Consider the following 14,544-nt stretch of genomic DNA (forward strand, 5'->3'; position numbering starts at 1 on the left):
TCGAGGGGGGGGGGGGGGGGGGGGAGGACATAAATGATTATGTAATTAGCTTGAAAGATATCTGTCCGTCTGGAATGCAGATGCCTTTTTATTTTATTTTATCTAATCTAAGATATTTGGTTGTAACCAAGATTATTAACTAAACTAAGCTATTTATTTTCCTATTAATTACTTAATAATAAGTTCCACTGTACTGTAAATGCGATATTTTATGTGCATTATTTATTTGACCTTAAAATGTACATAGTGTTGAAATCCTCAGTGTGATGTGAACAATAATGTGCCTCCAGGCCAAAACAGAAAGCATACGTTAACTTCAGCCCCAGCCGTGGTTTTAGAAGAAAGTTATTCTTGCATAAATGCTAAATGTACGCAAGCATTAAACATTTACGAATGAATTAAAAATTCATGTAAGAAATGAGAAGGCTACAATGCCTTCTTATAATTGGATGTGCCAGGGAACACAGCTCGATGGTCCCCATACAAATCTAGAATTTTCCATTCTTGACGTCTCCAATTACTCCCCAGACGTCAAACAAAAACACATCAGGAAAAGCAAAATCTCCAAGGACGGAGTCCAGAGCCTCAGCAAAGTCATCAGGGTTCTTCTTGTCTTTGCCTGCTTCCACAATGGTGGTTGCTGCACAGAATGAAGGGATACACAGATTTTGATTTCCTTACAATCATCTCAGTCAAAGGTGGAATGGTACTGTGTCAATCTCAATCAATATGTTACATTGCTTTTTAGATGGTTTTGTTTAAGAACTCTGCTTTTGTGAAAAGGAAAGTGTAGGGTTGGAACAGTTCACAAAATCCACAGTGCGGTTTGTATTTAGGTTTTGGGAGAGGAGGGGAGATTTCAACTTCCACCAACACAGTTTGGGGTGCAAATCTAGCAACTATCCGTATACTTTGCATCTTACCAAGCTCTAAATCTCGGATGCCCATGTAGCTTTCGAGCAGGTCATCCACTTTCATGGTGGCCCGTTCTTCAAATTCAGTCTGCTGGGAGGAAAATGTTCAGGTGTTACAAATTCTGACTTCAAGTTAAGCATTCCAATTTTAAAGTGCTAGAAGCATTTCATTTATGTGTTTAGAATGTATTTCCGTGCATGGAAATCCATCCTGTATTATTATTATTATTATTATTATTATTATTATTATTATTATTATTATTATTATTATTATTATTATCACTTTGGTCTTCATTTCTTAAAATACGATGTTTTGTGAATAAGCATTCACACGTGCACACATCCACCAATAAGATCCAGTACGACGCTAGCAATGCTTGAGCTGTAATTAGCAATGTCAGTTATTAATTTAACAATGTTTAGTATTGTTATTATAATTTGTAAGGGTGTAAAAGTAATCCTTCATGGCCTAATATGATAGGGACAAATTACTTCTCAGTATGATACAATGTTGATCTACAGCCATTGTTATTCGACACAAAACTTCTCTCTGACATTTTATTCAAAGTTGGGCTTTTCTTTTTTTTCTTTTTTTTTTGCTGAATTTGTGAGCACAGGTGTATCCAATGAAACGGCCATTCAAGGTAAATGTAAAAGCAAAACACTATTATGATGTAAAGCAGTGCATAACTGCTTCATGTTAAGCTCTGGCAAATGTATTGCTGTTGCTGTATGTTTACTTTGCTGATATAGTTCGCTAAAACATTCCAGGTGTGGAGCAGTTTCCAGGAAGCGTGAGTTTGATTGTGTCGCAGATAGCTCAACCATTTTCCTGTAAAACTCACCACTTCCTGGACGGTAGCGGAACCTTTGGAACGAAGACGCAGGGTTTCCCTTCCATTGACTATTTTGCCCTCATTAGACTTGGGTGCTTTGGTCCTCATTCCAATCATGTCTAAAAAAAAGACACACACACAAATGATGTATGGTTAAAATAATCAGGGAATTTTTTTTACCCTCTTTCATGTGTATGTTATAAGCTTTGTTTAACCTTTGTGTCTATTTTTTAGTTAAAACAAAAAGGAAAGAAATCAAACATCTGGGGTTAAAAATCTCAAATATGTTCCTTGCAAGAGGAGTACGCATCAGTTCCAATGAAGCGCAGTGATTGCATTTTTCCAGCATTTGGCGTGTTCAACTGACTGTAAAAGCGTCATATAGTTGATGAGTGTCGTTGTCGTACATAGATAAATAGTACAAAAGATCCCCTGAGAATAGAAGATTAGCTCTGAATTCGATTCTTTGGAAAAATTCTGTTATCCAACTACAGTAAGTGAGACATCTGCCGAATTGTTTGCCAGTAACGTAATACACAAAACGGTATGAACATTTAGATGATCCGCATGCACTTTACAGATACAGGAAATGGAAAAGCACTGTTCACACTCGCTCCCACTTTCCCTTTCATTCAACAAGTACTTTATGCGGTCAGAGTTCGCTGATGTTGGGCCTGAGGAAAGGCCTGATTCACAATGTCAGTTATATTTCGTCTTGAAGGTTGCCTTGAGATTGAGGCTCTTGAGTTCTAAACCAAACTCATCTATCTACACGTGTGGACAACGTTGTTAGTACCCTTCTGTTAATAAAAGAATAATTATAATTATTTATATTGATTTTATTAAATTGAAATTATACTTTTGAAAAAAATATTTAAAAAAAAAAATCAAGCCTGGACAAAAATGGTCCACTCTTCATGAGCAAACTGCTCCAGTTGTCAAGTTTGCAGAGTGATTTCTCCAGATTGTGTGCTTCTGCTACTTGCACATGCTCAGTTGGATTTAGATCAAGATTCAAAGAAGGTCACTTCAGAATAATCAATTTTTTTTGTTCTACACTATTTGGGATTGTTTTTAGCTGTGGGTTTTGGGTCATCGGGTCATCTGAGACCTAGATTTCTGACACTGGGCATCACATTTCTCTCGAGAATACCTTGATAGTCTTTTGATTCCATTTACTCTGCACAGATTCAAAACACCCTGTGCCAGATTTAGCAAAGCAGCCCCAGAACATGTAACAAACCCTCTATGTTTCAATGTGTGTATAATAATAATAATAATAATAACTATTATTATTATTATTATTATTATTATTATTATTATTATTATTATTATTATTATTATTATTATTATTATTATTATTATTATTATTAAGTAGAAATGTAATGAAAATGAGACATTGGTTGACTGGTTAGCACGTCCGCCTCCCAGTCCAGAGGACGTGAGATCGAGTCCGGGCTTCGGCCTTCCTGGGCCTGGGTGGAGTTTGCATGTTCTCCCCGTGCTTGCGTGGGTTTTCTCCGGGTGCTCCGGTTTCCTCCCACATTCCAAAGACATGCATGGCAGGTTAATTGAACACTCCAAATTGTCCATAGGTGTGATTGTGAGTGTGGATGGTTGTTTGTCTCTGTGTGCTCCGCGATTGGCTGGCAAGCCAGCTGGGATAGGCTCCAGCACCCCGGCGACCCTTGTGAGGACAAGCGGTTAAGAAAATGGATGTATATATATATATATATATATATATATATATATATATATATATATATATATATATATATACATATATATATACATATACATATACATATATATATATATATATATATATATATATATATATATATATATATATATATTATTTTTTTGTTATACCCCAGTTCAATAGCAATGTCTCATTTTCATTACATTTCTACTTAATAATAATAATAATAGTTAATAATACTAATAAGAAGAAGAATAGTTATTATTATTATTATACATATATATATAATATAATATATATATAATGTTTTTGTTATACCCCAGTCCAATAGCAATGTCTAATTTTCTTTACATTTCTACTTAATAATAATAAAATTTATAATAGTAATAATAATAATAATAATTATTATTATTATTATTATTATTATTATTTTGTTCTTTTTTTTTTCTTGTCTTGTTGACAGAGGGGTACCAACAATTTTGTCCAATTTTCTTTTCACATATGGACCTTCTTTGTGCACTGCAGGAAGAGAAAGTTGAGCTTTCTAAACTTTCCATGAAGTTGTAAACATTGTTCAAAACGTTGGTAATATGAACTACAGTTCATTGTGCATTAGGATAGTCCATCCTTTGATTGAATTTATTTAATAAAATGTACAGTTCAATAACTTTTGTCAGTGAACTGGCGTTAAGGTACAGAACAGACAAATTATTGAGTCTGTTTTTGTGATGTCATCGCGAAGGAAGTGGCACTTTATCGTTACATTGTTCTCATTGTCACATCACTTGTACAGTAATTAGGAAGTCAGCTCAATGACTCTACATTTTGTTTCCCATCTGATACAAAAGGTCGACAACAGAAAAGCTTCCAACCCTGTCGACTCCTTAATTTCCTTGTGATCAAGTGCAATAAATAAGACTCTTGGGACATTTAGTCTGCATTATTATTTTCTATATTATTATTATTATGCTGTATAATTTTCTGTATTATTATTTCAAATGTTGTGCCACAACTGAGATAAAATGAGTTCACATGTTTTCTGAAGCTGAGCCGTGACTTTATCAACTGTGATGTCATTTTTTTCCAAAAATTGTCTCCCCTGATATTGATAAAAACAGGTTTTACTGCTTAACTCATATTCCACCAACACAATATCAATCAGAATGCCAGTTTTAGACTTGTGGGTCTGCATAGAACATATTGTAAACAATTTTCCCCCCACTCTATCTTCAGTACTGAAAGTTGCATCTAGAGATTATTTATAGCATGTGTTCTCCTCTCCTATGTGTTGTTTTCAACCTCGATGTATGTAATAGTGTATAAAGCGTAGCTCACCAAAAGCCCTCTTTGGTCCAACCAGGCGTAGAGTGAAGGGAATGCCTCTTGGTTGTTCTTTCAGCATCTTGGCCACTTCGTAATGTCGACATCCCACAATGCTCTGGTCATTGATGGCCTCGATGTGGTCACCAACGCACACTGTCTTCAGTTGGTCTATCGTGCTGCCTTCCTTTATTCTCTGAGGGGAGAAAGAGTCCACTTTTAGTTGTATTTTCTTGACCAATTACTCTGGTTCTCTAGAAGCAATTGAAAACGTAAACATGTGAAAAACGACAGTGTGTTGAAAGGAAAAGGTTCTTTATAGCACACTGTCCTTATTCACCTTAATGAATGCATATCCAGCACCATTATCTGTGATGGTCAGGCCCAATGCGTCCTCTGTCTTTATCACCTCCACCTCCTTCGTCTCTCCTCTGACGTGAGCAAAGATGAAGTCCTCCAGTCCAATCTGCCCCCCGAGTAACTTCTGCATGTCCACTTTATGAGAGTTGAGGGTGCAGAACAGGATCTGTAACCCGGAAAAGACGGGTTCATCTTAATAAATGATAATCACATTGACACATTCTTTTATTTCAGAAGTTCAGCTCAGTGAGTGAAACAGATGCATTATTTTATTTTTAGATTTATCAAATATTATGTGGACCAACCAAGACATAATTTACTCAGTGTGTGGTGAATCTCTAGTGTGAGCCTTTCACTTTTTTAATTAAACTACTGAAATTAATATCATTATATATTATGTACTGACTGACTTGCTTGTTTTAACTCTTTTAAAATATGCATACATTTTTGTCCCTTTTCAACTCTAAATCATACAAAATACTTGGTGAACAAAATACTTGGTTTGAAAGTAGCAGGACAGAGCAATAGAACCAGCAAATGTTTTAAATATAGCCAAGTGGCATTTATGCTAATAGCATGTTGTTGATACTACGCACATTAAAGTGATTCAAATATAAATACAATGACATAAAAATCAATGTAGGTAACAGGACTGAGCCGCAATTTTAACGTCCCCAAACCAAGAAATGCTTAGTCATTAATATGTAATATTTAATTGTAAAAATTGAGAACACTGCCTTATTGTTATAAAATTCACTTTTTTTCCACATTAGATTTTTAAATAAACTGTTACTAAATTTTAATAATTTTAATTTCAATTTTTAAATGTATTCTGCTTAAATTGATCATGTACATCGGTTGCACATGACTAATATGAGGTCAACTGATTTCCCCTCCTCCTCAAAAGTAATTCAATATTATATTGATGGACAGATGGATGGATGCCTACATTGAAATGACATGCAACCGATTAACACGTTCTAATGCACTGTTAAAACTGGACCCGCTGCACTGTAGCAACAGTACAGTATGTAACAATCTGTCTCGCTGTCCTTTATATATTTTGAACAGCAGGGGGAAGCATAGTCAAACTCATTTCCAGGAGGGTGTCTTTCAGGATGAAACCGTTTTCACACATACCGGGCTGTATGTATAAACACAGTCGTTTATGAAACGCTTCTTTCATATATATTATATTTCTAACTGTTTGTGCTGAAGTCTTGATTTTGATCTGTAACTGCTGACTTTAGCATGCCCCTAAATAAGTGTTACTCTAATTATTGCTTCAAATGATTGTGCAACATTGATTGTTCAAAACATTTCAGTTTTTGTCAAGTCTGTGATGAAACAAAATACAAACTGCCAAAGGAAAGTAAATATTAATAATAATTAGGGGTTTAAACATCAAATTTTTATGGGAATATTCAACAAAACGTCTTACTTAGGGTTAGGATTCACACATTAAGCATGGAAGAATGTTATATTAATGGAACATTAAGCCTTAATATTTTATTTCAGTGCTGTTCAAACATGAAACAGATTCCAACCTGTTTGTTAAATGCAGTGGCTCTGTTTTTTTTTTCCACATTTTTTTGAATTTTCAGATAAATAAATAAATGTTCATACAAATCTTACAGTGTACATGTAGAAGTTTACTGATCAGTATTTCCTAAATTTGAGTTTTAAAAAAATCGCAATAATCAATTTATTGATTCGTATCGGAATTAATCGGTATTGAATCGAATCGTGACCTATGAACCGTGATACAAATCGAATCTCCAGGTACTAGGCAATTCACACCCCTAATAATAATAATAATAATAATAATAATAATAATAATAATAATAATAATAATAATAATAATAATAATAATAATAATAATAATAATAATAAACGAACTGTGAGGTTAAACAAAAACTTTATTTCATGAGCTGCAAGAGAAATTGAAACAGTCAGCTGTTATCTGACCTGTGTAATTCCGCTTAGATATTGTTCTCATGCAATACTGAAGGCTGACTACAGTTCAAGGTCTTTTTCATCATGTCGCTGCTGTTCAGTTTCCATGAGAGCAAGGTTGTGCAGTAATAACCTTATTACATCTGATTGTTTTTATAGGTTGGGTCTGTCAGTTAAAGTTGTATTTATATGCAAAACCTTATTCATTTTTTGACTCTTTTTCAGTCCCTGAAAGTCAGAAGGAAGCCAAGACCCTCATGGCATGCTGAGTTGAAAGTATAGTTTGTTAGTGTGTTTTAAATGATTACTTGTTGATAATCCTTGTATTCAGTAACATTACATATTCTCACGTTATAAGATTATGAATGTGTTTTATTCTTAAGTCGTTTGTTCATAGTAGTAACATCCAACTTGATAGTATTGCATCTTGTGTAACTTCAGCCAGTCACGTCATCATAGTTATGGTTAGTGTCTTCTTGATAAGAACATGAAGGTTTGCTGCTGTAGTTTTAATCTCCAGTTTTGCGTGTCCTTCAAATGCAGATAGCAAAAGCCTTCATATCGGTCTTAATATCACAACAGATTGGCACTGTTGGTGTTTTACTCTTACTCAGTAAATTGTACAAAAGATACAGTTACTGTACAGATACATATCTGCATTTTTTTTAAACATTTTTTTAATAAAGTATGAGTGAATAAATTAATATACCTGTACACACTGGTTTTCTTTCTGTTGCCTTTCACTTTTGTCTTTTTGCTCTCTCTCTCTTTCTAGCCGCTGTAGACAAATAATCCCATGAGTTGAGGGTTAGAAGACAAACAGAACGGACCCCCGCTAGTCGTGGGAATCGAGACCGAGCAGGAGTAAAAAAGGCAAAATCTCTGCAAATAAATCTAAACCATGACTGAACCACAAAGTATGATCCCAAAACACTGCTGATGATGAATTACTGTAGCATTGCAGTCCAGTGTAAAACATTATTTGACTGCAAATGAAAGTATAGCAATAGTAGTTGATAGATAGTGCTGATGCTCCTACGGCAGCTTGTGCTGTTGGTAAAATAGCTGATTTGTATGTACCTGGGCTGATGTCCGAGTTAGCACTAGAATGAACTGGCGGCCATCGCTGGGATTAGCCATGTTCGGCTGAGCTGTTATCATGGATTCCATTGGTTTTGATGTGTTGTTTAGTCCTGCACCGTAAAATCGGAAGAGTTAATTTAACTCCCATAGTCTTAAATTTAACACTTTCCCCGAGTTAATATAGTTCTCACCAGTTTTGAGTAAAATTTACACTTCAAAAAGTGTAAAAATGTAACTCATTGGTAGAATGAAATTACAACACCCATAGAGTTATTATTTGACACATAACAGTCAACTTTTTGCACTTTAAAGTGTACTTTCAGTGTTACAGTACTACAGTGTTATTTTTTCCACACTATCAGTGTTATTTTTTGACACTTAAAAGTGTTATTTCCTTTCATTTTTTTGGTATTAATTTCTCACAGTTTTTGTTGTCACTTTCAACCACAAAGTGTTATTTTCATTCCTTTTTGTGTTAATTTCTCACAGGCAACAAACTAACAAGTACGCCACGAGATGCTTGTTGCAGCAAAATTCTGTCTAGTCGGCCTAGTTCCCGCATGACTCCCGGTAAATGAGAAAAGAGTTGTCTTTTGAGGTCTCCCTAACTTGTTGGAATTTAGGTGTTTCTGGGGTTGGTGAAAGATTCTGGTTGGTTACCCGATGGGTAGTAGGTGATGTCTGGTCTGTGCCGGATTTCAATTTTCTTTCTTTTCTTTGATCCTTCCTCAGGTCTCCTGACAACCTCACGACTCTAGCTGGATTCTGAAGTATTCGGTTTAGGTGAACGTTATGGGATTTTTTTTTATAGATTTAAGGTGAATTAATAAGCACACACTCACACGCACGCACATAAAAAAAAAAGAAAAAGAGATAAGAAAAAAAGAGAGAGAGAGAGAGCAATGATGATGACGTGTCGAAAAAGAAAGAAAGAAAAGAGCCCGGATGTATGTATAAGGTAACTCAGCCTGGAGTCAATGAGTTTGACTTGCTGAAATAACACCACCCATAGAGCTTTTTCTTCACTTTGAGTGTTCAAATAACACCCAAATCAACACCCATTAACTCCAAATAATTAACACTCGATTTTTAACTCAATTTAACACTACAGAAATTGCTGTGTAGTTTGGCAAAACTATCGTGAGACATAGGGCACACAAATCTAACATGGCTACCGTACCGTTTGATGTGTGAATGGATGAGACAGTCAGAGACTGGGAGAGGAACGATTGAGCGTGTGTGTGTGTGTGTGTGTGTGGGTGTGTCTGTGTGTGTGTGTGTGTGTACACAAAACTTCCATCTAACACAAAACAACCTTCTGCCTTCCCCTGCGGATGATTGGTTGAGCGGACAAGTATGGTAGTTGGTTGTTTTTGGGCCAAGAATTGAAGAACTATGCCACTTTTTTGTAACTAACCAAAACAATCTAACAGCATAGCCTACAACATTTATTAAGCACTGTGATTTTTGTTTTTTGACCTTATATCTTCTGTTGAATGCTGAATTCTGTGAACACTGTCACTTTAAGAGTGTTTCATGAGAACCACCCCAAAAAAAAAAAAAATCCCCCAAAAGGTATATGAAATTGAATGAATGAGCACGAAATTCACAAAAGCAGTTTTGTACCTCGGAGGGAGAGATGTTGAAAACGTCCGCAATCTTGGCATACAGCTCCTTGACATTGGTGAATCCATGAATTCGGCCTGTGGGGCTTCCATGAGCCAGCTGCGTGTGGAAAATAAGCCTCGGCCGTGGGTATTCCGGCGGCCCCGTCGGTGGCGGTGAAGGAGGAGGAAGCGGAGGCGCTGTGGGTTCTCTACGCCCCTGATTGTGGCTTTGGGCCTTGTGTCCCTCCATGGCCTCTGCCCCAGTTGCCTTGGAGTCCTGTGGGCTCATCGCCTCCCTGCTCTGCATCTGTTCACGTGCCTTCCTCCTCTGGGAGCCCTGGTGGTCCGACTGTTCTAGCATGAAGAGACAAACACTGATGTCCGCCCTAGTTAGCTGTCCAGCCACCCTCAGCTTTGGGGAGAACTGTGCTGATGAATTAATCATGAAAATAGCACGGTAACACTAGCTTCCATGTAGAAACCAAACACCCTTTTGGTGGATGACTGTGTGTGTTACACCTGAGCCTTTGGTAGCTTATACTGAGAGAATAGAATCAAATTGGATTCTAATTGGATTCTAAAACTGACCAAATGTAAGTCAAATCGCCATCAGCCTGGCTGTGAGGACTGCAACTTCAATGAGTAGAGCGTAGCTACTGAGAAAAATGACTGCCAACCTTGAAACAACTGTCCCAGAACAAGAGGTAAACCGATATCTTTGGTTAGGGGAGTATAGCCTACTGCAGGTGCAGCCTGCATTTTCTGGCCTCGCCAACAGACATGCGGGGGTGAATCCTTGGTGATGCAATGACCTTTTAGCCTGTGCAGTCATCCCCTTTCAACAGATGGTTAATTCACATTGGCTGTGCGTACTTCAATAAAAACAATGCAAACTACAACCACAATAATAATAATAATAATAATAATAATAATAATAATAATTGTAATATCTTACTTAAGCTTTAATTTCATGACTGGCTTAAATCAAAAGCGGCGGGTGGCTTAAATCTGTGTATGAAGACGAGCGCAAGCAGGCATATGTAAAATATGTAGGTCTGCGCAACTCTGGGAGTGAACACAGCTGACTTCATTCATTCACCAAAGCAGCTCCTCTCATTCCCTTTTAATGCGGAGCTCTAAAATAATAATAATAATAATAATAATAATAATAATAATAATAATAATAATAATAATAATAATAATAATAATAATAATAATAATGAAATCTGTGTTCTGAATATATTACTGGATATCCGATAGGCTAAGAGTTTTGAAGCTGCGAGGCCGCCATTTTACTCCTCCCAAGAAACATTTCACGGCATACGATCCTATACATTTACAGTATCGGAATTGGAGAACATTTGAGACAGTACTTAGTAGAAGCAGCATGATTTATGATTTTTTTAATTTGTTAAACATTAACAAGAGGACTTCAGACATTTTACAACTTGCCTTAACTGCATGTATAAATTATATTATGTATAAATATATAATGTTTACAGGAGGAAACTTGTATATTTTTTATTACAGAATTATAACTGTAATTTATCAAAAGATTGTCAAATCTAATATTGGAGTCTAAGGAACTGAGCAATAAAAGAAAAAGGGGTCTTCAAAGCAGCACATACCGTCCACTTGTTAATCAATATTTTATTAATTTTTTTTACTTGTTAAAAAATAGTGATCACGCCACCACAGAACCCCCCAAACCCACCCTCACCCCCGCTCCCAGGCCCTATACTAAGAGCCTACTAGCGGTATATGTCTAATCTGTATGTATACGTATAGTTTATAAAGTAGTCTGCTCGCAAGAAGGGAGGAGCAATATGGCCGCTCAGTCGCTTCAATGGCTTGCACAGGCACATATGGGCTATCCAGTAATATATACAATTCAGTGTTTTCAGTTCAGTGTTTTCAGTCAACAGCAAGTGACAAAATGGCCGCCCACTGAGATGGATAAAAATTGGTGGATATTCCAGAAGCACATTATTAATCAGAATGCCGTGTTTAGACTATTTGAGACGCAAAGAACATAGTGTAAAGATTTATTTATTTATTTTTTACTTTATTGTGCTTTATAGAAAATTAAAGCTTCAAAGTTGGATGTGGTTTTACCGACTTGTACTATTTTGGCAACAGGCTTGAGGTGTTTCTTGAAAATATCAGTGGGTAAAACAGTTATAAAATTATTTTCTTGAACAGTAAAACCAGTTGGAAATATATGTTGAAGAGCACTGTATGTACTCCTCTTGTTGCCGCGGCAATAAAGCCAGTAGACGACATGCTTTTTTTTTAATCGATCAGTCTGTGTTAAATAATTCAAACGGGTGCTTAATGTACAGTAAGGCAAAACAGATTAGTGTAGGTTTCAATGTACTATTTCTCATCACTAACAGTTGTGTGTTCAGTAACACAAACATGGACAAGCATGATATGCCACAATATGCCATAAACAGATGGTAGATTAGACATGTTCAGCTTTTGTTTTTTAGTCAGTACATAGCAAAGTGGTCTCCCTAACACTCAGGTCAAGGGGGATTCCCAACAAATGATGGGATGTGATGTGGAAAAAAATGTGATTATGAAACACAGTCCAAATTTGAAACCACCAGCTGAGAATGTGTCATTGCAGCGTGGTCGCAACGTGGATGCCTTTAGATTAGACAAAGGCCACTTCAAATTGATTGCATGGTGGGTTGTGATACCACGAGCGTGTCACAGGAAAGCAACACTGCTCAGTTAGATTGGACATTGCAAGACATTCACATCCACAAAGTTGTCTGATTGTTATGAAATGTCAGTTTATTTGCGCTTGGAAGTGAATGGACAAACGGGGCTGTACTGTTATAAATTCAGGGCAGTATACAGAATCACATGGTTACTCAAACAACGCCCACTTAAATGTACCCCAAAAAAAGTATTACAAGTATGTGCGTCATGACCTGTTTTTAACAGACTAATGTGATTCTGTGACTCCCAAGGTCAACATGTTTATACATGTTTAACCTCTGATATCAAGAACAACCTCTCTCAATCCTTCCTTTTCCGACAGATAAGACAATCATAGAAGCAAAGCAAAGGACACTTTTCTTCATGCAGAGACATACTTGATAACATGTATATCCCTCATGTTAAAGAGAACGTCGATTTGTCTTCGGCAAATTAGATAATAAAGCGCTTGTTTCCCATATTAGTGTACATTACTGGCCGTACAAGAAACAATCTGTCAACCTTTTTGTACAAGGTAACATCACTAAAAGCCAGCGTTAAGTTTAATGAGTGACGTGGGCAATTCATAATCACATTGGGCTGTCATTACAGGCCAGACTATATATATATCGCTGGATATCAGAGGTGTACAAAAAATAAATAAATAAATACAAATATAATGGCAAACGTGCATATATTTGCTAAATCAAATTTACATTATAAGCAATCACAAAATTGTACAACTACTCCATATGCTCAAATTTCATCATTATAGAGGAAGTCAAGTCAAAAAAAATGTAATGTAAAAACCAATCATGGCTCACCCTTTTTCTGGGTTTAGCCATGTGACATCCGCAAGCTGAGCACTCAGGCACTGTGATTACATTTTCAGTTGACAGCAAGTGACAAAATGGTCGCCCTCTAAAATGGATAAAAGCATTTGGATTTTGCTGCTTAATTCAAATTCCGCAAATGCAATGTTAATCAGAATATCGTATTTAGACTACTATATTGTAAAGATATTTTTTTACTTCATTTTCTCTCGAAAATCCTTTGTCAGGCATTTATTGATATACTGTATATTATGCATTTAATTTAAATTCTAATCAAAGACTGTCATTTACTTTTTAATCACCTAAAGTAACTGTTTAAAATGAATTATCATTATCATTCTAGTGGTCTACTTGTCATTTCAATATAACCTTAGTTCAGTGATTAACTTTTAGAAATCGCATCATTCTACTGCCTCGGTGTGTCAATTTAATTCAATACGTTTCAGTTAATAAACCTCGTTTCTCCGCCAAAAGGCTCTAGAATAAACAACACATATTTATCTCTGAAATTAAATAAATGTTCAGAGTGTCCTAGGTGCCAGTCTAAACAAAAGCGTACCTTTCCCTAATTATTGGATTGCTTGCCCCATACCATTCACATCCTTTTTCTTTTTTCCCCCCTTTTTTGGTCATTTTGTATTTGTTTTGTTTTTAATTTAAAATGCTGACCCTTTCCACTGTAATAATGCCAGTTGTATGACTCAGTGTCAATATTTGCAGAGGATGTCATGTGGCGCATTTGCCGCTATGATTTGCATGGCTATTTTCCCCCAACGTTTAGAAAGTTTCATTTAACGCAGACAATATGCTGTACTGACTCCAACACATTGTTGTTTTGACACCACAATTTTTTTCATGTCTACTTTCATGAGTCACATTCTTATTCAGTCTATTTTGATATTTGCATAATATTTCTTGCATTAATTTTATAAAATAAAATAAAAATGACCTCTATTTACAACTGTTTCTGGTCTTGGCATGGACAAGCAGCCGAATCAAGTTTGTAACTTGAGGTCCCACTGTACATGATGTAAGGGACACTGAAAACAATACCAAAAAAATTCACCCAAAATTAAGGTAAATAATTTTATTTATTTTTATGATTAAACCAAGTGTGTCACAGTAAGTTGTCATTTTATAATTCATTAAAAAAAAAAAATAATACATTGAACACTAACAATATTTTGTTTGCTTAATTTAATATCATAGTCTGGTTTCTCAAAT

The 14,544-nt window shown here is 35.8% G+C and overlaps 1 protein-coding gene across 1 annotated transcript; it reads right to left on the bottom strand.

The window, feature by feature from the left end:
- Positions 1-91: 91 nt before the first annotated feature.
- gipc3 (GIPC PDZ domain containing family, member 3) lies at positions 92-10,139 on the bottom strand. Its single transcript, XM_086089517.1, has 6 exons — positions 9,798-10,139; positions 5,113-5,298; positions 4,788-4,968; positions 1,760-1,869; positions 924-1,005; positions 92-640 (listed from the first exon to the last, which is right to left on the bottom strand). Exons 1-6 carry the CDS (start codon positions 10,137-10,139, stop codon positions 489-491), a joined length of 1,053 nt encoding a protein of 350 aa, XP_085945643.1. The 3' UTR covers positions 92-488.
- Positions 10,140-14,544: the final 4,405 nt, after the last annotated feature.

The sequence above is a fragment of the Leptonotus elevatus genome, chromosome 11 (genome assembly GCF_054856555.1).
Source record: "Leptonotus elevatus isolate MCC_2025b chromosome 11, RoL_Lele_1.0, whole genome shotgun sequence".
NCBI lineage: Eukaryota > Metazoa > Chordata > Actinopteri > Syngnathiformes > Syngnathidae > Leptonotus > Leptonotus elevatus.

Excerpts from the sequence above, each read along its gene's own strand:
- gipc3 (XM_086089517.1), bottom strand. The coding sequence starts at position 10,139 with ATGCTAGAACAGTCGGACCACCAGGGCTCCCAGAGGAGGAAGGCACGT. Across the intron at positions 5,299-9,797 it reads TCAACATCTCTCCCTCCGAG|ATCCTGTTCTGCACCCTCAA; the intron begins GTACAAAACTGC and ends TCCGGGTTACAG. Across the intron at positions 1,870-4,787 it reads TGGACCAAAGAGGGCTTTTG|ACATGATTGGAATGAGGACC; the intron begins GTGAGCTACGCT and ends TCTTTTTTTTAG.